The sequence below is a fragment of the Phalacrocorax aristotelis genome, chromosome Z (genome assembly GCF_949628215.1).
Source record: "Phalacrocorax aristotelis chromosome Z, bGulAri2.1, whole genome shotgun sequence".
NCBI lineage: Eukaryota > Metazoa > Chordata > Aves > Suliformes > Phalacrocoracidae > Phalacrocorax > Phalacrocorax aristotelis.
The window spans coordinates 63104403-63126975 of NC_134311.1; the positions used below are offsets into that span (position 1 = coordinate 63104403).

General features: G+C 42.3%; 1 protein-coding gene across 2 annotated transcripts in view; it reads right to left on the minus strand.

Moving 5' to 3' along the window:
* Positions 1 to 22139, minus strand: part of SNX18 (sorting nexin 18) — a 29653-nt gene extending 7514 nt beyond the window's left edge. The window contains exons 1-2 of one of the 2 annotated variants that reach the window (XM_075078430.1): positions 20229 to 22136; positions 295 to 3129 (exon numbers count right to left, since the gene is read on the minus strand). In XM_075078430.1, the coding sequence (XP_074934531.1) occupies positions 2876 to 3129; positions 20229 to 21798 (1824 nt within the window). In that variant the 5' untranslated portion in view covers positions 21799 to 22136 and the 3' untranslated portion in view covers positions 295 to 2875. Of the gene's footprint in view, positions 1 to 294; positions 3130 to 20228 lie in introns of those variants that run through there. The other variant, XM_075078431.1, reaches the window with a different exon arrangement.
* Positions 22140 to 22573: the final 434 nt, after the last annotated feature.

The following is a 22573-nucleotide window of genomic DNA, read 5'->3' on the forward strand; positions in this document are numbered from 1 at the left end:
CCTTCTGAGAAATAGCTGAACAACTTTCATTTACGTTCCCCAGAAGAATTCAGGCTGGAGCAGACAACCAGCACTGGTGGTGATTCTAAGTAGATATATTCCCCTGATGGGTTCACTCCAGAGTTTCCATTGGATTCAGCACTTTGACAGAAACCAATGCCTCAGCAGATCTTTCTGCAGCTTTCAATTCAATCTCTCCAACCCCCAACAAGTATACCAGACGCTTACTACTTATCAATGCAAAAATTGTTACGCATCAAAAACAAATTACAGGAATGGAATAAAACAAAGGCATTTAACATTACACTATAGAGCTAATTTGCTTTCCTCCAACATTTATTTATTCAAAATGATTCTGTTAAATTTTCTTTGATGCTTCCAAAGTCCCACACAACATACATTCACTTTGCTGTAGAGTACATTTGGATCTCAGACCACACCATCCAGTTGTCCATCAGTCATGAGTGGTCAATGTCATACTCGTTCCAAATAAATTTAAAACCATAGTTCTCACACAGTGTAGTAAGCATTAATGGAGTTCACGCTCCCTACATCAGTTTAACTAGAACTCTATAACGACTCAGTAAAATGGATGATGCTAGTATGTATGCAGATTTGAACCTTTCCAGACTCTGCAACAATTCAGATCCAGGATTCCATTCAAGCATTTTTTGGTCCATCAAGTTTAATCAATTAGCACCCCTACCTTCCCCCTGCCCCAAAAATTCACAAATAAGAAAGTAAGGTGAAGGCCATGACAGTTTATTTGGGAAAACTGTACCTGTCTGATAATGTTGTATGTATACATATCACAGCTTAATTTCCTCCTGGACATGTACATGTCATTAATACTAACCCCCTAGAATACTTTAACCGGACCAAGATCAATTTCTAAACACAAAGAATTAATTTGATTGTAGTCTGATCTAATTACTGCAAAGATACTTAATACAACAGTATCTGGCTTAAGCAAATACAAGCCATGGAACTCAGCTCAAATCTCGCTCATCACTATCTTACATAATTAAGTGACATATGGGAAGCTGGAGTGCTGCTGGGAAGAGCTGTTAGGGGAAGTGGTGAGTTTTGAATGTGGAACGAGACACCATGAGGAAGATAAAGGGCACGTCAGCCCTGTGACTATGGTCTTTACTTTATGGTCAACCTTGTTGTTTGCAGAACTCTTTTAACAGCCTGGAAATTGAGTCCTTCCTCACTGATTGTCCTTTCTTTTACAAATCTTATTTGCTTTGAGTATGTACTAGAAGCACTGCCAAACACAACTTGCACAAAATAGCAATCTCCAAGCATTTCAGGATGAATCTTAAAATCAAAACTACATTCTTACATCTATTCCTCTAAAATGGAGGTATGGGGTTAAGCTACATCACATGATCGACCAGAAGAACCGCATGTTTCTGCTGCATAGGTGAGAAATGATTTGTATTTAAATGTAACCGTTGCTTAACTTCCTTTTCCAGGCCCTTATTTGTTTAAGCTATCTTTGATTAATTTAATTAAAATCAAAAAAGTAAACATTTTGCTTCCTTGGAAGGCTTTGTTATTTTTGTTTAGGAAAAAAATATAGAATAAGTAAAAATCCCCTTTCATACTGACCTATAAGAAGGAAACCAGTAAGTAAGAAACACTGACTCCAGACTTAACTCAAGAGAAATAAGCCAGAAAACTCTTTAAAAGATAGTGTTTACATATATATATATAAATGCACCCTGCCTGTCAAAAATATTTATACAAAAATTAAGACAATTGTTAATTCTTGAGTGTTACAAACAAAAATGCCACCTGTTTTCCAAGTCAGTTCAGCAAAGACTTATTTCAGATAATTTACGTTACTGAACATCCCTGAAAATTTCTAACTTAGTGAAGCAATGAATCACAGTGGAGTTTCAACGCAAACAACTGTAAATGCAAGGCTGAAGTTAAACTGAATCAGCAACTGAACACTGAGCAGGTAATTTCAAACTTAATAAAATGCTCCAGCCATATAGCTTGCATACATATCCCCTTGATATATGGCATTTTTATTAGGCTAGCTCTTCAAATTTCTACTCACAGTAATGGTGTATATTAAAAAAAAACACACATAACAAAACCCTCACTATTACTCATTTCGGAGAAGGAACTGAGTGGTGTTTTTTGTGTATGTGCTTAACATACTAGCACATGTAACAAGTAGCCTCCATTTTCAGGGAGAGGGTGAATAGATTCTCCTTTTTGAGCCAACATTTGTCGTAAGACAGTACGCGCTGTGCAAACTCTATGGCAGCTGAATTTTTTCCAGTCAATGTGAGGTTTCATAATCAGTTCCTGTCATAGGCATCAACCCTTCATTCATTTAATCATAAAAATGTGACTTACTAGAAAAGGAAAAATAGAGTCTAAAGGCACAGAATGACATAGCTGCTCTAGTAGGAGAGTCTGTAAACAGAGAATAATTTGAATTTAAGAAATCCAAATCTAGGAAAGTAAAAAGGCATCTGAAGCAGGCTTTAACCTAGCCAACTTCCTTAAAGACCCAAAAGGTTTTCAGGTCTACAAAGTATGCACTAAAATACCATATTTCAAAAGCAATAAGGCAAATAGTATACTCATTATTTCAAAAAAGTTACAATGGTAGTGTAGGCATACACAATATAACTTAGTTACAATGCGTGGTACTGTTTCTATTACATAGCCCTGTAACTGTTTCCTTTCTACATAATCGGAGATTAAACCGGGGTTCCAGGTGAACACAAAACCATCCTTGTACCACTGTCTACCACTGGCAACAGCTCTTCAGCAGCAGCAGCAGCATTTGCTCTGCTGCCTGGGTCACGTTCATGCTGAGGGAAGTCCACAAACCGAAGTTCAGAGATTAAACACTGTCATACTTGTGAAGAGCTTCTTCTAGCTTTTGTGTCACTTTTTGAAAAAAGAGTATTTGCTGTTGCAAGAAATGCTGCATCTGTGATTTGAAGTCCCTCACACGAATTTTGTGGAAATGATTAATTTCTGCTAGGGTTGCAAAAGAAATAATGTTACAGCGTTCTTGAATGCCCTCAGCTTTTTGGAGCTCCATCTTCCCCTCTTCCACATGCCGCTTACTCTCCTTTACTTTGGTAAGGGCTCCTGCGTAAAGAACAAAACAGAACAGTTGAACTATGAGGACAATGTAGACTTGACTACTGTACTTTAACAAGTGATTTATTAGCAACAAGGATTTGTGTAAGGCTCATTCTAAATGTATTTATATATGTGCCTATATATATACACGAATGAAAAGGAATAAAATCAAGGCTTTTTCATATAAAAACCCACAGAAAAGTGAATCTTGTTTAAAAAAGGGGAAGGGGTCCAAAGAAGGGCCACCAGGATGATCAAAGGACTGGAAAGCTGCCATATGAGGATAGGCTGGGAGAACTGGGTTTGTTCAGCCTTGAGAAAAGGAGGCTTAGAGGGGATCTCATCACCATGTACCAGTACTTAAGGGGTAGCTACAAAGGAGATGAAGACTCCCTTTTTACAAGGAGTCACATGGAGATGTCAAGGGGAAATGGACACAAGTTGCTCTCGGGGAGATTCCGACTGGACACCAGAGGAAAATTTTCCAGTGAGGACAGTCAACCATTGGAATAATCTCCCCAGGGAAGTGGTTGACTCGGCCACGTTGGACACCTTTAAGATTCAGCTGGACAGGGTGCTGGGCCATCTTGTCTAGACTGTGCTCTTCCTAGAAAGGTTGGACTAGATGATCCCTGACGTCCCTTCCAACCTGGGATTCTGTGAAAAAAACCCAACACTTTTTTAAGGCTCTAGCTTGCTAAAGTTACTAAAACATGCCTATTTCACAATCTCAAAAATCAGATGGTGTCATTCAGAGAATAACTGATAAATATACCAGTAGTGAGAAAAAATGAAATCACTAGAGAACTTGTCAGATCAATTTAAGCCTACATAAACACCAGAAAAATTACCTCATTAAGAAACTGGACTTTGTGAAACATCACTTTTCCCAGTTTTTGTGAAACGTCAAAAGGAGATCTAAATACACAAAACCTTACCAATACACCATCCCACTTTTACACTACAGATACCCCAAAATTAATTATTGAGTACCAGAGAATCAAAAAGTTTATTTCAAAGTCACAGGTCCAGGTAGACCTAACACAGTCTTTTAAGAGCTAGAAGAAACAGAGCAAAAGAACTGACAGTCCTTCTCCTAGTAGTTAAAGGACACACACATCCTACAAAAATGAAATATCACCGAAAGCAGACTCATATAATGACAGAGTACCAAGATAAATCTTAAGACATTCATTATCTTGGACTCAATTTCCCATAGAGCAAATTCTTTGCCTTAAATATTACATAGATAGTTTATTCATATAACTAAAACCAATCAGACCAACACAGCTTTTATCTTCTCACAAGATATTAGTGATGGGACATTTTTCACATCCTTTATCATCACGCTTAAGTTACCTGTTCCTTTAACTATTTGTAATGTCTTAACCATCTTTCCTTTCAGATTATACTTCTTACCATACAAGTGACTACAGTTCACTGACAGGACTCCTTTTGCATTGCCTTGAAGAAATACTTTTCTGTACTCCCTGCAGTGACACTAGCCAGCAAGCTAAGGTCTGCCTATGTGTTCCAGGGGGACAACCTCCACTGTATCTGCTGAGGGAGCAGGTTTGTCTTCTCGCCACCTCAAATCCACACACATAGTAAACACCACTGAACAGTAAAAACGCAGTTCATAGTCAGTAATGCTATCTTTCATCCTTACCTTCCTGTGCCTGTTTAACAAACCACTTTGAATGTGACTCCCCCCCAGCCCCAGCACGTCTCTGCAATTCAGATCTGGAGCATGACCTTTTGCACTGATGCATCTGGGTTTGCTGCACGCACAGCAGGTTGGGAGGCAACCAGGGAGCACAGCTGCTGCTCACTGCATTTCTTTCAGGCACTTTTCACATTCCCCTGCCTGCTGCAGTTCATCCCCTGCCCATCTCCAACCCCTCACCAGTCAGACAGAATGGAGGCCAAGGTACACTCTTACTAGAAGGGGGTTAAAATATCATATGATTTGGAAGACTTATGGAAAAAGAGTTTGTTGCATTTTTGAAATGAAATGGGGGTTTTGCTTGCATTATAAATAAAATCTGGAATTCCTAAGATCAGGGAAGCATGCATGACTTTTCTCCATGCAACTTCTAGCAACAACTTGTTAACTGTTGGGGGGGGATGCAAACACTCGGAAAATACTTCCTCTATTATCAGTACTCTTCTACTCTTAAAATTGTATTTTTCGACATAATTTGCATTTAGGCTGGGCTGTACATGGCATCTCCTGTCTGCAGCTCTGGATTGAGCTCTCAGTTGTGAGCATAAGAAATTCCCCTTCAGTGTGACATACTTGCAGAAAGACCAAAGAAAAGATTTTGCTTGTCTTTTTTAAACTGTGTCAGGGAGGTTATTAACAAAGTAAGCACAGACCGCAGGCTGCACAGCCAAGGACGCTGATATCTGCGTGGCAGAGGCCACTCCCTGAACCAGATGCGCCAAAGAGCTGCCCAGAGACCAAGGGCAGCAGCTCTCCCTGGGGGCTGCAAAGTGGTGGCAGGGCCCAGCTCCACACCTTTCTGGTCCCCACAGCCTACCAACATGGTGGCTAAAAGCTTGGTACTGGCTGCTACAGCTGACTGACCTCATCATCTCCAGCCTGGCCCTAAAAATCACCACCAAAAAACCTTTTCCACATGCAGTGGTGCCAGCAGTGGGACTGTGCCAGAAGATCTGTATTTTTCCCCTCTAAGGAGTGAGGAATATGTGGGGTAGGGCACAATCGGAAAAATATATAATCCCCTCTTCTGCAAAAAGGATGTGTCTTTCAACAAACAAAACCAGGCTTAGCAGAAATTTTCTCTGCATTCTGTGGGCATGGCAGGAATGCATGCACGGCTGTGAAAAACTGAAATTTGTGACTTACTGGAAGCCAGATGGAGCTGGTTAAATAAACATGACAACTCTTCAGCTGTGATGTGGGAAACAGCTTTAGATGTTATTTCTAGAATGACCAAACTGGAAGAAAAATACTGAATTTACAGCATCAGCAACTGAAATTATAACTAAGTTCTGGAGCATGCAGAATTTTCAAATTATTTTACATCAGTTAGAAGCATACATTACCAAACACTAAACCCCTCCAGACTACACATATTATGCATTATGTGGGTTTTGCCATTAAAAAAAAATAGGAACAATTTATAATTAGGGAAAGGAATCAGAGGGGAAAACTTGCAACCATTAATACTGTTCCCTTAATGTATACAGATTCGTACTGGTCCTATAGTGGAATTTCCTTTAAATCCTAGGCAGACTACAACCACTGATCAGCAATGTATGACAAGAACTTACACACATGCTTAAGTACAAACTTGCTTGCTTGTGTACATCTTGGCTTGAAAACAATGGTCTTGCTCAGAGATGCCCAAGCAGGGGACAGATGCCATGGCAACGTCTAATACCTCCTAGCCCACAACTCCTAGCTCACCTCACCCCAGGCCATACACCATGAACTCCCCCATGTCCATCCTCACTAATCTATGCATCATCCTCAGCACCTAATCCAGCATCTCCCAGCTCCCGCTGCCCCCCTCACAGGCTGTTGAGGCTGAGCAAGCCCCCTCCGGCCCAAGTAAACCTGCAGCAACATCTCCTGGTTTCTGAATTTAGTGATGTGAACATCTAGTATTGGTTTGGACAATCCAAAAAAGCAAGACATATTTGAAAAACAAAAGCTGAATTGTGGCAGCCCTAGAAAAAGCTAACACGCATTTAGGGAAAAGAAACAGAAGGAGCCACCTTGTAACGCATATTAGCTCAAGGAAACCTCCTGCTGAATACATGTCTGGGATAAATATCTGCCAATGCACTGCTCCTAGAGGGATGGAATATATAAAAATAAATTCTTAGGGTTCTTTAGTTCCAGCTCTTCAGATTCTGTAAAGTCTTGCTCATGCATTTAAAGCTTCTGGTCTGATGAAAAGACCTTTTGTCAGATCACGTACCAGTGATCAGGACTAGCTTTCAAAGATTGAAGAGGGCCTGGATCAGATGCTGTAAGACACTGTGCTACATTTATTTCTGTTCTCAAAGGTGGGGAAAAGCAGATGTGAATGCTGTTTTTCACTGCCCAAAGCCTGATGTTAAACAGACACTGGTGCCCACTGAATGCTGCTAAGGGCTTAAGAGAAACTCACAGGTTTCAGTACTTGTTTTGAAGTATGAGATTAGACAACACAAGATGATACATTTAACAAGGAACACTTATAGTAATGTGCTAGCAGCCAAGAATAGAGTGACAATGTAAAAGTCCTGCTAGAAATAAATATTTCCAAGCTGTAAAACGGTGCTTGGGAGATACCGGGGTGGGGGGGAAGTGTATTGAGTCAGTAAGCTGCCGATGCAAAAATCAGGTTGCAATGAGGCTGCTAGAGTCAAACACATTCAGGAAAATTAATTAAAAACAAAAAGAATTCCTGAACCTGACAGCACTCAGGTTTGGATCAAACATATTTTCACATCACCTGCAGTTTTATTACACTAATAAATGCTTTGGGATTGTGTGAAGAGTCAACTAAGGGTGGTCTTGAATCCATATTTGTAATTGCATTCACTCTCCCTCCACACTGTAAGTATGTGTATATACACGTAAACCCATGCTGATGCATATGTGTCTCCAAGCTCTCCAGCTGCACGGTATCATCAGTGCACTGGCAGCCAGCCCTAGACTGGTTCCTCATACACAGTATACATGACACAAGACCAGGTTGCAGCCTGCAACATGACCAGAAGGCAAAAGTTTTGGGGTTCAGCTTGTGAAGGCTGCAAGCAAGACTGCTCTTCACTCAACTCCTTTGTCTACTTGAAGCCAGGTCTGCTCTGTGCCTGCCAGCGCAGGCGATTGGAAGATGAAGAGTAGTAACTGCTAACGGTGTACCATCTTCCCACTGCCCCATCTCCACCTCTCCTCAAAGTACCCAACATCAGATTTTGAGTGCTGCATACAGCAGTCAGGAACAAAATGTCAGCTGTGTCTGAAGCTACTAATCCAAATAAAGGCAAGCCTAGAGAAAGGGAATTCTCCAAGGCAGGAACCCTTTTTGCTCCGTACTTGCACAGTGCTTACTACAGTGGACATCTGTTTCATGTCTGGGCTTGCTTGATTCTTAAAAAACACAGGCAGTAATTACTGATACTGTTCATAACACTACCAGTATTTCTGAAAAATACTGCATACAGTAATACTGCACATGGGATGAAACACAAAGAAGTATCAGCTCAACACTGCTAGAATACAGCACTTTAAGCAGTGGTAAGTTTCTGTTGAAGTCAGGGAGGTCTGCAATTCAGGAACGTGTATCATCCATTAAGTCACCCATATATCAATGCCTTCAGTATCTCACTCCAAAACACTGAACTTAACTCACACAGCTGGTAGGAGCCAACAAGTTAAATACTTACATGCTATCATGAAAATGCCTTTACCACTGCAGTTATTAAAATATTTCTTTCACTTCAGTGATGAATTATGCTAAAGCACAGCAAACAGATTTCTTTCAGCAGTAGTGAAATAACAGTTTACATGTATGCCAGTTATGATTAGTACAACACTCTTTCAGTGAATACTCATGTTCTTGTTACTCTACTTCATACCTTGAGCTAAGGAATTATTGCAAACCAACTGCAAACGGACTGAAAGAAGACACGGGAGAAAAAAAATTAGTCCTGTGGTTCCCCTTGATATCTTACAAAGAACGCTATTTCCTGAAATAAAGTTTTAATGGAGCTAGGGCAGGGAGAGTGAAACAGTAAGCTGGGTGCCACCTCAACAGCGTGTGCTTCTCCTCACGTGATGGCTCTTTGCCTTTCCCTGGTGGCTCTAGCACTGCCAGGAGGGGGGCGAGCATGGGCCAGCCCACCCCTGGTTGTGCTGCAGGTAAGAAGCAGTAAGTGTTCCAAGGGACAGAAATGGGGCACCTGGTCACCAACTCCTCCAACCATAAACCTGCACTTAATTCTACTTGTAGACTCTATTCATAAATGATACTGTAAAGGACAACACCCATAAAAATGGCAGAATGGAAAAAAACCCAAGGAGGGTGATCATTGTGGCCTTGACATTAGTGGTAACTGTGGCAAAACCAAAGAGCACCATATTCTTGAACACTGCCTTTGAGAAGTCCCTTGGCCAACAGGCTTCAGTGTGACAGCAAGACCTTGTGTCGAAGTCTGAAGGCTCCTCTGAGAGATGACTCCCTCACAGGGAAGGACAGCTGGGGTCAGAAAACTCTGTGATCTTGAAAGAAACTCACAAGTTTGACAAAGAAAATCTCTTGGCAGTTGTACCTTGGAAATCTTGTGAAAATTAAATGCCCCATGCAATAAACAATTTTCATCTTTCTACTATTTATACTTTTATAAAACATAAAATTTGGTGCATTACTTACCAGAAAGTAAAACAACTTATGTTTCCATGCCATTCAGCTGGTCTAACAGTAGGCATGATGTGTCCTTCAAAGCATGCTACTGAAGGGAGGGCTTTGAACTAGTCTAACAACTCCCTTTTCTTTACTTTTATTACAAGACACTGATATGAAACACTATCTCTAAAAGGAAGGGACAAAACAATACATTCATGATGTTGCTTTCAAAGGATACAAAAGCAGAAAATATAACTAGAAATAACTTTTCGTTTTCCTTACCTAATGACTAGGTTATTTAACTACAGCTCTTCCTTTAAAGATTTGAAAAGGCAAACTCTGAGTAGCCCATGTGCACGTAGCAGTTTTGATTTACCTTCCTTCTGAAACAAACAACTGTGGAGGAAACAATATTTTCTCTAATCCAGCAGACTGCTGCCAGAACAAGCCTGTCTACATGGCTGTCCCACTTACACCAGATCTAGCAAAGATGTGGTTACAGGATGATTCAAATGACTAATCCAACAAAAAACTGCATTTGTCCTGGAAGCGAGCAACGGTGGCTCAGTTTTATCAATGGCTTAGCTATGTGATCCAGCTCAGCCTGGGGCTACACAATCATTAGCTTCAAAACAAGGGAAGCTGCAGAAGCACCACAGGAGATTACACATATCATGAAATCCTACTCTGAAAAAAGCCCCCAGACTTCCTTCTCTCAATTCAAAGTGAAACGACAAAATTGCACGTAGCAGGATAGAGATTTTACTATGTTGACAGATTATGTGCTTAAGAACGCCCTGAGCACAGATTAACAAAAGAAGCCCACATTAAGATTCTGCGGATTCTTTACATTGTCTGGCCAAGATGTAGAATGGAAAGAGCATAATGGGAATTTGCCTGAAATTAAAACCAGAAGTCTTCTCCAGTAGGGACTGAACTGTATAAAAGACATGTCACAGGGAAAAAGTACCATTACAGTCATTAATGTAGGAATGACTTGCTACTATAAAATCTGGTTTTACAGTTTTAAACAGAAAAAAGCAAGTGATCTCAACATCAAAAACAAAATTATGAAGTCACTTGTTCTTTTGGAAAGTGCTAGCACAACAATGTTTTGAAAACCAGTCTTTCTAATTCAAATATATTCTTTTCCTTATGGGTCCAAAACTACTTTAGCAATGTTCTATTTTCCGTAATGAAAGTTAGAAATATATATTAAAAATATATAAAATTGCAATTACTTTAGTATTACAAGGGTTTTTTTACAGATACATGAAAACGGCTGTAATATTTTTAGAATCTGCAACCTAAAAATAGTTTAAAAAGTGAGGTTTATTTTTTATTATTTCATTGCCCATTGCTCAAAAAAACACAGACTAAAATAATACTATCCTATAAAACTAGGCTTATAAATCACAATACTATGCTAACATCTAGGTTAACATTGCCTGACTGAAGGATTATTAACGTCAGACAGAATTATTTGTTCTTCCACTTACCCTGTTGCAAAGCTCATCAAAAGCCATCACCCAGAGATGCATTCTTCAGTTCAAAGCACCTTCTAATCTACACAACTCAGGGATCATACACAAATAAAATAGCCTTTGCTAGAGATTTCGGAAACTTGATCAACTCTAATCTCATCTGGCGGTTTTAAGATATACATTGATTTAATCTATGACTGATTAACGATGGTGTTAGAATGCACAATGTCAAATGTCACTCAATTTTTAAGAACTACCAGGGTTAATGGATACTATACATGTCTAACTAACCTTTTTAAAATTTTAAAGAATGGGATATTTAAGACCTGATTAGACTTTTTGTGCCAGCTGGTCTACACACACATAGGAAGACCATACATAGCCAATTTATTTATCCAGATCTACAAGGACTGTAATCATACCTGTGCATGAGGCTCCAAAATGCTCATGCTACTGAAAAGTATTTGAATTATCACATTGGCAATGTACATTTCAGTTCTAGAGTCCCCCAGAGGAATCTATAAGCTTTGGTGTGCAGCACCTCCAGTACGAATGTTTTGCTGGGCCACACTACACCACACTTCTATGTGAGCAACCAGCCATAGTTTACCCTTGAAACAGTTGATAATAGGAGGTGAGAACAAGGTGTCAAAGTAAGTGAAAGAAACATTACAGAATTTCAGTTTATTGCACCTACTGCCCCATATAACCCCACTGAAAAACAAGCCCATAGTGCTAGGTAACCACATGTAAAAACTGTGCAAAATCGGATGGAAATTTTCCATTCAAATCTTGAAATCAGTGAATTTAAAACTAATGGATCTTTAGATGCATTGTACACAAACAGTGTTTTAAGCAAACGACCTTACTTAGGCCACTAAAGCATGTTTAAATTGGGTTCATGAGTAGTTCTGACTTTATAGGTACCTACCAGTGATGACGGGCCTCCTTTCAGACAGGAATTATTCTTATCTTAAAATCCAGCTAAATTGTGTTTATTCCTGTCCATTATCACAAACATAGCATTTTGCACGACAGCCTGAGAGGCAAACACACAGTAACGCCAGTTTTGCCCAACTATAAGGCGGTCTGTACTTTTCAGCACTCACATGTGCTATTTAAGGAGTTTTTCTTTGGCATGGCTTCAGCAGACACTAAGGACTGGGGGGCACAGAAAGAAGTGAAACTTAAGCTAGGCTGGTCACTAGAAACATGGTACACTTATTTGCTGGCTAGAAAGCCAGTCATGTTCTTCAGGATGGTCACACTTGAAAGTTTAAGCAATCACATTTTGCAGAAGTACCAAGGTGAAAACTTATTGATTCAAAGTACTTCTTACTAGCTTACATCTAAACAAGGCATCAAACAGGCTTTACAATAAATCTCTGTTTTCCCCAGAATTTAAGTTGATCTATTACAGTCTAGTCATCATAGGTTCTGAACACTAGTTTCTCGCAATTAGGATGCTAAGAACAGGCACTTTTCTGCTAGAATGATGCCTAGAGACTCTAAACAGCTTTTGTAAATGCCCTCTTCATAATGCTGACGTCAAGAGAACAACCTAAATCAGAAGTTATGCTGTGCATGCATGATATAAATTTATTCTTGGTAAAACTGGTTAACAGTATATGAGCAGAAATGTCTCCTCTGGATCTATAAAGGACGAATATAAGTCACAGCCAAAATGGATGTAAGCATCATTATATGAAATGGTAACTTCTTCAAAATTTTCTTAAGATTCATGGGATGTGGGTGGACAGGAGAAGACACATAACACTGCATATCAATGTCCATATACCATTATTGAGAGAATCAAGTATAAAATGCAGGTTCTACCAACTCATGCATCCCTCTTTATGGGGGTGCTATGGAAGACCTGCTTTTGGATGTGGTCCTCTGTAAAGGCCGAAGGGAAGCAAAAAGGGAGCACAATTTATGGTGTTCACTCGTCCATCATCATCTGCTTAGCTCTGCTACTGTCCTAATACAAGTAAATACAACATGCATGGACAGTTTAACATAAATTTGTAAGAAGAGAGTTGAGATAAAAAAAAAATGCAGATGCTGCTCCACTTTTTCCCTAGTACCCTTTAAATGCTCTTTCATAGAAAACTGAATGCTACAGTATCTCTGTAGGGACAAAAAGAAGTAGACTCCTTATTGCAAGAAAAATATGCAAAGTAAACCATTATTAATGTAACCAATTAAAATATATTATATGATACAAAAGCAGAATATGTGAACTTTATAATAATATAATACAATATTCATACTATAAGAAATGCTATCCAGTATATATTGTTGTATTATAATATATAGATAATATTATAGTTTTATAAAAGCAGATGATGATTGCCCTTTTAGGAGGAAGGGATTTGCCCCTTTGAGTTGGGGCTTACTTAAAACTGCAAAACATAGCTATTTATCCATATAAAGATTCAAAATGATAAGCCTGAATAAACTACAATAGCAAGTTGCTTTTTATCATGGGACAAAAAAAAAAGTAAACTCCCAATCATAGCATCAATCTGCTTTTCACATTGTTACGAAAGAACTGCACATAGGCATAAAAAGTTCAGTTCATCACAATACAGTTGTCCACCCATGTTGTTTACCTACCTAAAACAAAGGCTGAAACCATCGCTCCTTCCTGCTCTGCTATAATAACAACACAAAGTTACTCACAAGAACTGAACAGATTGTTTAAATGTATATATTCTGCGACTGATTTAACGAGATTCCACTCCAAAATTTAAAGCACACTTTTCACTAGTTTTTTTTGTTATATTTAAATCCTCATGGCCTTCATAGAAGATATAAGCAAGATTGTCTAGAAAGCATTTGCCATTTGCTTCCTCCAGTCTCCTAAGACTCATGTTTTGTGGGCTAAGCCAAATGTGGTTTCATTTTCAAATTCTGTGCTATTTGAACCAAGCAATTTAAAAATAAGGTACCAGGTGGATGAGTTTATACAGCCTGCACACATTAACTTGGCATTTTAACTGTTCAAACAAAGTCTAACATGAAGTAATGGAAAGATGCTGGAAAGGCTGAAACATGTCCTTGTCTCAAAGGTGACTTGCAAAATAGAAAAAATCGGCCAGTTTGTTTGTTTTTGATAATGTGCGTACAATGACTTGGAAGAGTTCTGAGAGCTACTTTCTGTTTTCAGTCTACCAATTCTTGTCTTCTGTGTTTTGATGGAAGTCCTTTTAGCAAGACCTGGAGTTCTTTGAGCTGCAAGAGAACCATCTCACCACCTAGATTCTTCATAAGCTTTGAGCTGAAAAGATATTACATAGTCTTTGAAATAAAATTACTTCCTATTCCTACAAAATCATTCTTAATTCTTCAATATCTACACAGTCCTGCTACTCTCTAGCTGCCCACAAAGGTTTCCCACTGGACAGAGCCTTACTGCCTGCAGTGAGCAAGTACCTGTAAGAGCACAAGAGCTGACAATGCACTGCCTGCAGTCAAATCTACTACAGAGCTGAGCTCTAATAAAAACCTCTCCAGCCTGTTGGGACTAAGTGGGCAGCCTGGATAGACCTTCTGGTGTGCCATAACATCTGCTGTCTCTCTCCCACAGGAGGAACAGTTATACTCTACTACCAGCTGGTTTTGAAAAAAAATCACTGGGGTTTTAACAGGTATGAAACATATCTCTGTCATCAAATGTGTATGATATCAGGCTAGCAGGTTTCAAAAGGTAGCAGCAAAGAGAAAGATATCATGACTGCATGAATCTTGGTCCCTTAAAAAGTTAAGGTAAGAAATGATTACAGAGGGAGTGAAAGAGAAAAAAACACAACCCATACTTTAAAATGACTTATGCATCTTTTAGGCAGACATGGCATAGAAGTCCTTTTCTCCCTCTTTCTGATTAATCTTCTTCAAGTAAGGCTATTGCTCAATTTTAGTCTTGTTTATTGTTGTCCTCTGTTTTTACATACACCAAGGAAGTTACAATTTCATGCAGTTTTTAAACACGAAGATTCTTTCACATTTTAGCCATCTAAAAGTCTCAGTTTCCTCCAGGTTACCTTCAAATACTGGGAGGTAATATTGGGTGATTCAGCAGCAAGCAGACAATGCTACATCATCGCTGTAATGGCAACAGAGAGGCAAAAAAACACCAGTCATCCTGGAGCAACCCATCTTTTCTCATCAAAGTCCTTCAACAGATGAAATGTAGCCTCCCATCTCTTTTTACTGTTGTAAGGGTCATCTAGCTAGGATTACATGCCTAGCTTTTAGCCAGTAGCTACCTGAGTTGAACCCCATGCAAAGCGTATGTATCTGAGGGGCGGGGGGAGTGGGGGAGGAAAGGTGGATAAAAGAAAAAACAGGCATTAAAAAACATCTGCACAACAAATTTAAGAGGTTAGAAAGTAAGTGAGAGAAGCACTGCTTTTACACTGTGATACAAAATTTTAGGTGTGAATTTTGACCAGTCTGATTTATTTGTGAACGCACGTATCACTACTTCCACCTGCAAAAGAAAACCGTGCTGAAAACGTTAGAGAGTTCCAGGTTTCAGTGTTGTTTGGAGGGTTTTTTTGATGCATTTCCAGCTGGAATGTTTTTTCACCTAGAATTCTGTAAGATAGTCTAAAAACACACCTCGCACATTCTTCAAAGCCAATATCTGGAATTACATTTGCTTCAGGTAAATAAGATCATTTGCCTTATTTTGCTTTTCACAAACAGTGATCAAGAAGCAAAAAGGTAAATCAGATTTTTTTAAAATAATTCTTTTAAATCTTGGCATGCAGAGGAAACAGAATTGCTGGCTACATCTTATTAGATGATAAATCAGATATTTTAGATATTTAGACCATGTTTGCAAAAATCATAACCAAAAGTCTGCCTAGCCTTTAAAAGAAAGGAGAAATCTGGAAAGCAGAGATGAAACAGCAAGTTAGTCAGTATTTTTCCCCACTTTCAGGAATCACAGAAGACTAATTATAGTAATTCCTCAAACAAAACTTGAACGAAACCTGAAAACCCATAACTTCTCTACTCTCACTAAGCAAATATGAAGATAAGATAGCCAGAGAAGCATAAGCAACAGTACTAGCACACACTATCTAAAATTCTCACATGTGCATAGATTTTCTGAACCTGAACTTGCACGGGCCTGCAGTGAGCATTTTTGTTGAAGATTATTGAAGTGAGAAGATCTCATCAGTTGAGTAAAGCTCTAGCAATAAATATTTAGGAATTATTTTGCCAACAATGCCCAGGGAATTTCCACAAGTAGACCCTAAAAACGCAGAAAAGGCAGCATTATCCATTATAAATGAAGATGGGAGGCTGCTTTCTTTCTCAAAATTAAGGCAAATGAATCTAGTGTTTCCTGAAAGATACACCAGTTCTGCAAAAGAAAATTACAGAAGTGCAGCTTAGTTTTTGAGCCTACAGAACTTAATTTTCTTCTTCCACAAATGTTTTACCAGAGGCTAAAAAAACCTGTGTATAAGTATATCTAACATATTCGGATCTTCCAGTCCAAAACACACAGGTACACGCAGGAATACTTTCACACAAGCACTTCAGAAGCATTTAGCCATGGGGAGTTGAGGGCTAGATGCACACAAGTATTTGGTTGCTCAGATGCTTGAGACACTACTCTGCCACCATCCACCCCTACAGACGCCAGTTTTCTTTTCACCACTCAGTTCTCCAAATAAAACCTACAAAACAAGTTTTTTTTCCTAAGGGATGTATGCCTTGGGGCTGGTACGCTCTGTGCCAGCCTCAGTAGGACTCTCAAACCAAGCATTTCCAGATAGAAACATGGGGTTTCCAACTCAGAGCATTCTTCGCTGCAGGGCTCAATCTAGTGAATCTTCAGACCTGGACTGGAACGCATATGAAACTGGGCAAGGTGTCTCACAAAGCACTGACAAGTTGGTCCTCAACTGGCATGTGGAACAGAGAAGTTCAAATCCTTCCACTGTCTCTTCTGGAGCAGGAACTTTAAGTCCTTAAACACTGGGTGCTCAAGATGAAGGAGGCAGAGGGAAAGGAATCTCTTTAAATCTCCTATTGAAGCTATTACCATTTCAACAAATTCTTACAATATTATTAAGGTAATAAACAGTTTGAAAACATTCCCACAGTCCATTGGTTCACATGTTTTACACAAGTGACCAAAATGACGATCCCTTTCTGCACACTTCAGGTCATGGACGATGTCCTCAGCACAGGAGGCGGAAAGATCTGAACTCCAGAGCAATTAAAAGCACAACAGTTAACACATTTTCCTGCTGATACACAGACAAAACAACAGCAGGGTTTCCATGGCTTTGGTTCATAATTCTATGAGAAAAGACAAAACCCAAATGGAGGGAAATCTTTGTCTCTGGTTTACAGATTCTCTGTCCTCCTTTCTGCAGAAGTTGCAGAAATGATTAAAAACCCCAGAGGTGCAGACTTTTCAGTCTATACCAGAAAACACATTTCCAAATCACATTCAGCAGCTGTTCGACTATCTGCAGTACAGCAAACCCCTAACAGGACAATGCCGTTGAATAGTCTACCCACAGACATGGGCACACTTTGGGCACAGCTTCCTTTATTTTTTGGTCCTTGTCAGGTCCAGGGAAATACAGAAATGGAGTCTAGAAAAGGCCTTGGTTTTTATTCCAAGAGGACAGTGTACTTGTACTGTGTAGAAAACAAAGGAGAGGTACTCCTAACTTCAGAATTAATCTTTTTAAAGGCACGGCCATGTAAGCAATGCATCAATCAGTCAGGCTGCTTTTTCTACCACTTCTAAGGGCACTTTGGGGTCATTTTACTGCACAAACAAGTTGTTCACTAGAAAATAAAACACTTGAAAAACAACACGTCAGCTCTATTTTTCAGATGATCTATTATCACCAATAGATATTTGTTTAGTCTATACAGACAATAATAATTCTGAAAACTGGCAACTATCCCAGACAGTAAAATTAAAAGAAAGCTCTTACGTTGTATGAACACCAAACAGTTCATACTTTCATCTAAAGTTTACATTTGGAATTGAAAAGTTATACCTTGCTACAAGTAACTCTTAAGAGTAATAAAACAGCAATATACTGGGTGTAAAATATATCTGCCTCTCAAGTTTGCCTCCAGTATGCCTGTTTTGTAACAGGAACAAAAACAACAAACACATAACCCGGTTCTAACCCTGTTCCTACCATGAATGTGGGCTCTCAAGACATCAACCTCTCAAGCCCATGCCATTTTCTGATGGCAAGTTTGTACCGGGGGCAATACTCTATTGAAGGCTGTGTTAGCCCAAGAGGTGCTAGGGCATTAACACCTGCACACAGACTGGCCGTACATTTCTCCAACCAGCTCCAGGACAGTGCTCTGGCACAAAATCTACTCTACAGATGTCATGCTCATGTACTGCTCTAGTGGAAGCTGATTTAGATAAGCTTTCCTCAGTTCAGCAAGGTAAACCTAACCAGTAAGCACAAACTCAAATAGAACTATAAAAGCACATATCTTATTATTTCAATTCTCTCTTCAAAGTCTTACCTCCAAAAATACTGCAGTGAAGGACTCTATAGAGCGCTAAACCCTGAGGACATATTATTTAAACAGTATATACAATCTGCTGGGTTTTTCCACCTAACGAAAAAATAAATCTTTCGCTTTATTTACTTCCAGAAGCTTACAGATAATCCTATTATTAGTTGACAACTCACTTTAAAATGCTATACTGCCAATCATGAGGCATCGCCACGGCCACCCTTCCCTCCAAATTTAAAATACTTGAAAGTTGTTAACAGAACACCACCACAGCAGCTAGCAGAACAACTCCTTAACGGTTAGATTGCATACTTCCCTTTTCTCTTCAAAACAGTATTAAGTTTCCTCTCACAATTTTCAAGAGTTGACAGAAGAATGGAAATCTGACTCTGATGCTTGCAATCTTTACAAAAAGCTTACTTTCTTGAATAACAACAAATTGTGCACTTTGTACCAACTCTGTTTCCTCAGGGTTTCCCCAGCAAACATGCATACCTCCCAGAAGCCTGCCTTTTTGATCTGTTGGAAAAATGCTTCCAACTCTTATTATCATCAAACTCAAGGAACTGTTGTAGATGCAGAAACCCTGGAAATATCACATAAGGGCACAAAAGACTGGTTCACTGTGACTGATAATTCAAGCTCTGCCTCTTGGGATGCAGAACACCATTTATTAATCTCCAAAATAGTTTTCAATAAAGCTCATGTGTTTTCTCAGGTAACTGTTACACACGTCCATTTCTGCAGAGCATATGTGATATTTTCTTCCCCTCTTTAGAGCTCCAATCCCCACCCCACCCTGATCCTTGAGTTGAAAACTACAGGTAAGGAATAGAACAGCAAAAAGAATGAATGCTGGGCTAGTCTTCTCACAATGGTGAAGAATATATGAATATCATTAATTTCACAGCAGGAAAACAAACATAGTGCTATAAACTTCTATTTAACTGAATAAGTGTAACTAGTTATATAGGAGATTATTCTTTTTTGGAGTTTCTTTCTCTTTGATGCATCACTAAGCACCACACAATCAGCAATCTGAACCTCAGAAGCTAGAAAGATGATGAAAGTATAACTGGTGAACATCTTTTTATGATAGTAAGGGCAAAGGATGAACAACTCCAACTAAGAACACAGTGGCAGACCATCACTCTTACAAAGGCACCAAGAGAGTTTAATGCATGGCTGAACAGAGAAACCCCAGCAGCTTTAAATGTCTCACCTGACTGTCTTGACACTGCACAATGCACACACCACCACACACACCTCAAACAAGGTGGTCAATTGGAGAAGTACCTGCATCTTCATGTTACTTCATATTTATTATCTACTAGGCCAGATATTTAAGACACCTAATGTACATCAAAGAGTAATAGCTGTTTTCATACTACTTGATCTACAGGGTTTGTAAACAAGCCCATTAACTTTTAACTTATCAGCAGTATAGGCAGATGTGGTTTCTTTCAGAGATACACAGCCAAACGCAACAACCTCTAACCAGTAAAATTCCCAACTATGCCTTGACCTTTGGCACAGAACAAAAATTGCCACTGATGTATTTTTTGTGCTTTTAGCAAGTTTACCTGAGTAAACATGGAAAGATTTAACCCTAGGCCAGCAAGCCAGATGCAGGGCAAATGTAGCCCCTGGTGCCTACATCTATGTGCATACCACTGATACGTAAAATTTTACTATTTCAGAAAACACATAAGGGTGTTACCTTTCTGGACATGGATGATATCTGGAAAGTTAGCCAAATGCCCTTGATACAGCGCTAACAAATCCATCACAGGGTCTAGGTCCTGCCGGGGCTGATCTGCAAAGAGGTCCCCGATGGTGTCATAGGCTTCTGCAGTAAAGGCTATGGCTTGGTTGAGGCCAGCTGAAAAGGCCTGCTGGTCCAGCTCAAACGCCTGACTGAGACACTTAAAGGAGTGCCCCACCTTCTGGTATTCCTTCTTGAAACCAGTGACTTGTTTGCGGGCAAACTCGTTGGCGGTGTGATTAAGCTGCAGGGCGCTCTCGTCCATCTTCTTTGTGAAGGCTTTGAAGCCATCCACCTGGCTTTCCACCTCCTGCAAGTCCAGGCTGGCCCCAGGGCCTGTGGGGACACTGATAGTCAGGAAAAAGTTGGCACCCACCATCTCGTCCTTCTCAGCCTTGCGCTTGCCTTGTTTCCAGGCCTTCTCGTCTGTGCTGGGACAGGTGAGGAAGTGCTGGAAGGCATCGCACTGAGCCAGCACGGGGTGGCTGCACATGTGGTCCATCCACCAGGCCAGGCCTTTGCGACGTTTGGAGATGAAGTCCTCCTCAAAGCGGCCGGTGGCCTGCTTCTCTGGCAAGTGGGGCACGGAGATGACGGGGAACTTCTCAGCCAGCCGCCCATAGAGCCAGTCAAAGTGCTTGTAGCGGCGGTGCACCTGCTGCCCGGTGTGGCTGGGCACCAGCTTGTAGGCGATGTAGCTCTTCATCCCCTTGAACTTGGTCTGCTTGGTGGGGTCCTCGATGGAGCACTGGAAGGGGTAGGGGTTCTCCTGCCACTCAGGGCCCCGGGGGCCCAGCACCACGCACAGCTTGTCCCCGTCCTTCACAAAGCCCGATGCCTCGCCCAGCACGAAGGCCTCCCCACCTGACTTGACAAAGGTGGAGAAGCGGTTGAGGTTGCGGCTCACCGTGGCCGAGCTCTTGGCACCGCCGCCGCCTCCGGGCGGGTGCGGGTGTCCCGCCGGGTGCCCGCCGCCACCGCGGGAGCCCAGGGAGAGCTCAGACCGGGTTGACAGTCGGTAGCGGCCAGAGGACCCGCCGCCCGCCGCCTCACAGTCGGGGTAGGAGCTGCCCAGGGCGCCCGGCTCGTCGGCCACGGTGGAGCTATCGTCCCAGTCATCGTCCCAGTCGTCATCGCTGCCCTGGCTGGGCTGGTAGGGGCCGCCGTAGGGCGCCGGCGGGAATGGGTACCCGCCGGCGGCGGGGGGCAGCGGGAAGGCCTCTGCCGCCGGAGGCGGGGGCTGCTGCGTCGCCGGCTTGAACGCGGCGGGGGTCGGCAGTGGCTCGAAGCCGCCGGCCGGGAGGTTGGCGTAGCGGGCGGGCGGCGGCGGCTCGGCGGCGGGGGCGCGGATCACCTGCACGTAGGAGGCCGGGAAGAGGCCGCGGTCGCCGCGGCTGTTGACGCCCTCCAGCCAGCCCTCGATGTCCTGCTCGCTGCAGAGGCTCAGCACCTCGTGCTCCCGCAGGGAGATCTCCCCCGGGTTCTCCGACCTGAAGTCGTACAGCGCCCGAGCCCGCAGCGCCATGGCCCCGCCGACCGACCGACCGACTACCCGCCCGGGAGAAGGGGAGGCTCCCCGCCGCCGCGGTGCCGCCGCCACCGGGGCTGCGGCAGGAGAGCGCCGCTGCTTGCCTCCCGGCTGAGAGTCCCGCCGGCGGGGACGCTGCGGCGGCCGGCTGCCCGGGCTGCGCTCCGCTGGGCTGCGGGTCCCGGCTTCACCCCGGCGGGCGCGGCGGGGCGCGGGGGCCGGGCCGGCGGCCGTCCCACGTCGCCAGTTTCGCTAATCCAGGGCCGAGAGGCAGGGCGGAGGAGCCGAGCGCAGAGCGGCCGCCCCAACGATGGGCCGGGCCAGCCCCGCCCCTTCCTCCTCCTCCTCCTCCTCCTTCTCCTTCCCCTTCCCCTTCCCCTTCCCCTTCCCGTCCCTTCCTTCCGTTCCCGCCCGGCAGGGCGGCAGCGGGGTCCGGCAGTCCCCGTGGGGCGGCGGCGATCCCAAACCGAGCCGTTTTCAGCGTTTCGTGCTCGGTTTTCCCGGCTGTCACACCCGCACGTTCAGCCTCTTTAAGTCCCGTGGCTGATGTCCCGTAAGCCTCCCCGACCTCTGCCGCCCAAACACATGTCCATCCCTCCCGACCTGACCCCCCCAGAGGCGTTCCTCCCCGCCAGGCCGAGAAGCCCGCCGCCGCCGCCGTGGGTGCCTGGTGTCCTTCCCGCGTGGTGAGCGGGGGGCTCGGTGCTGCCGCTGCTTCAGCCCCTCTGCCGGAGGTGCATCGCGCAGATGCCACGGCGGGCGACACGCTCGC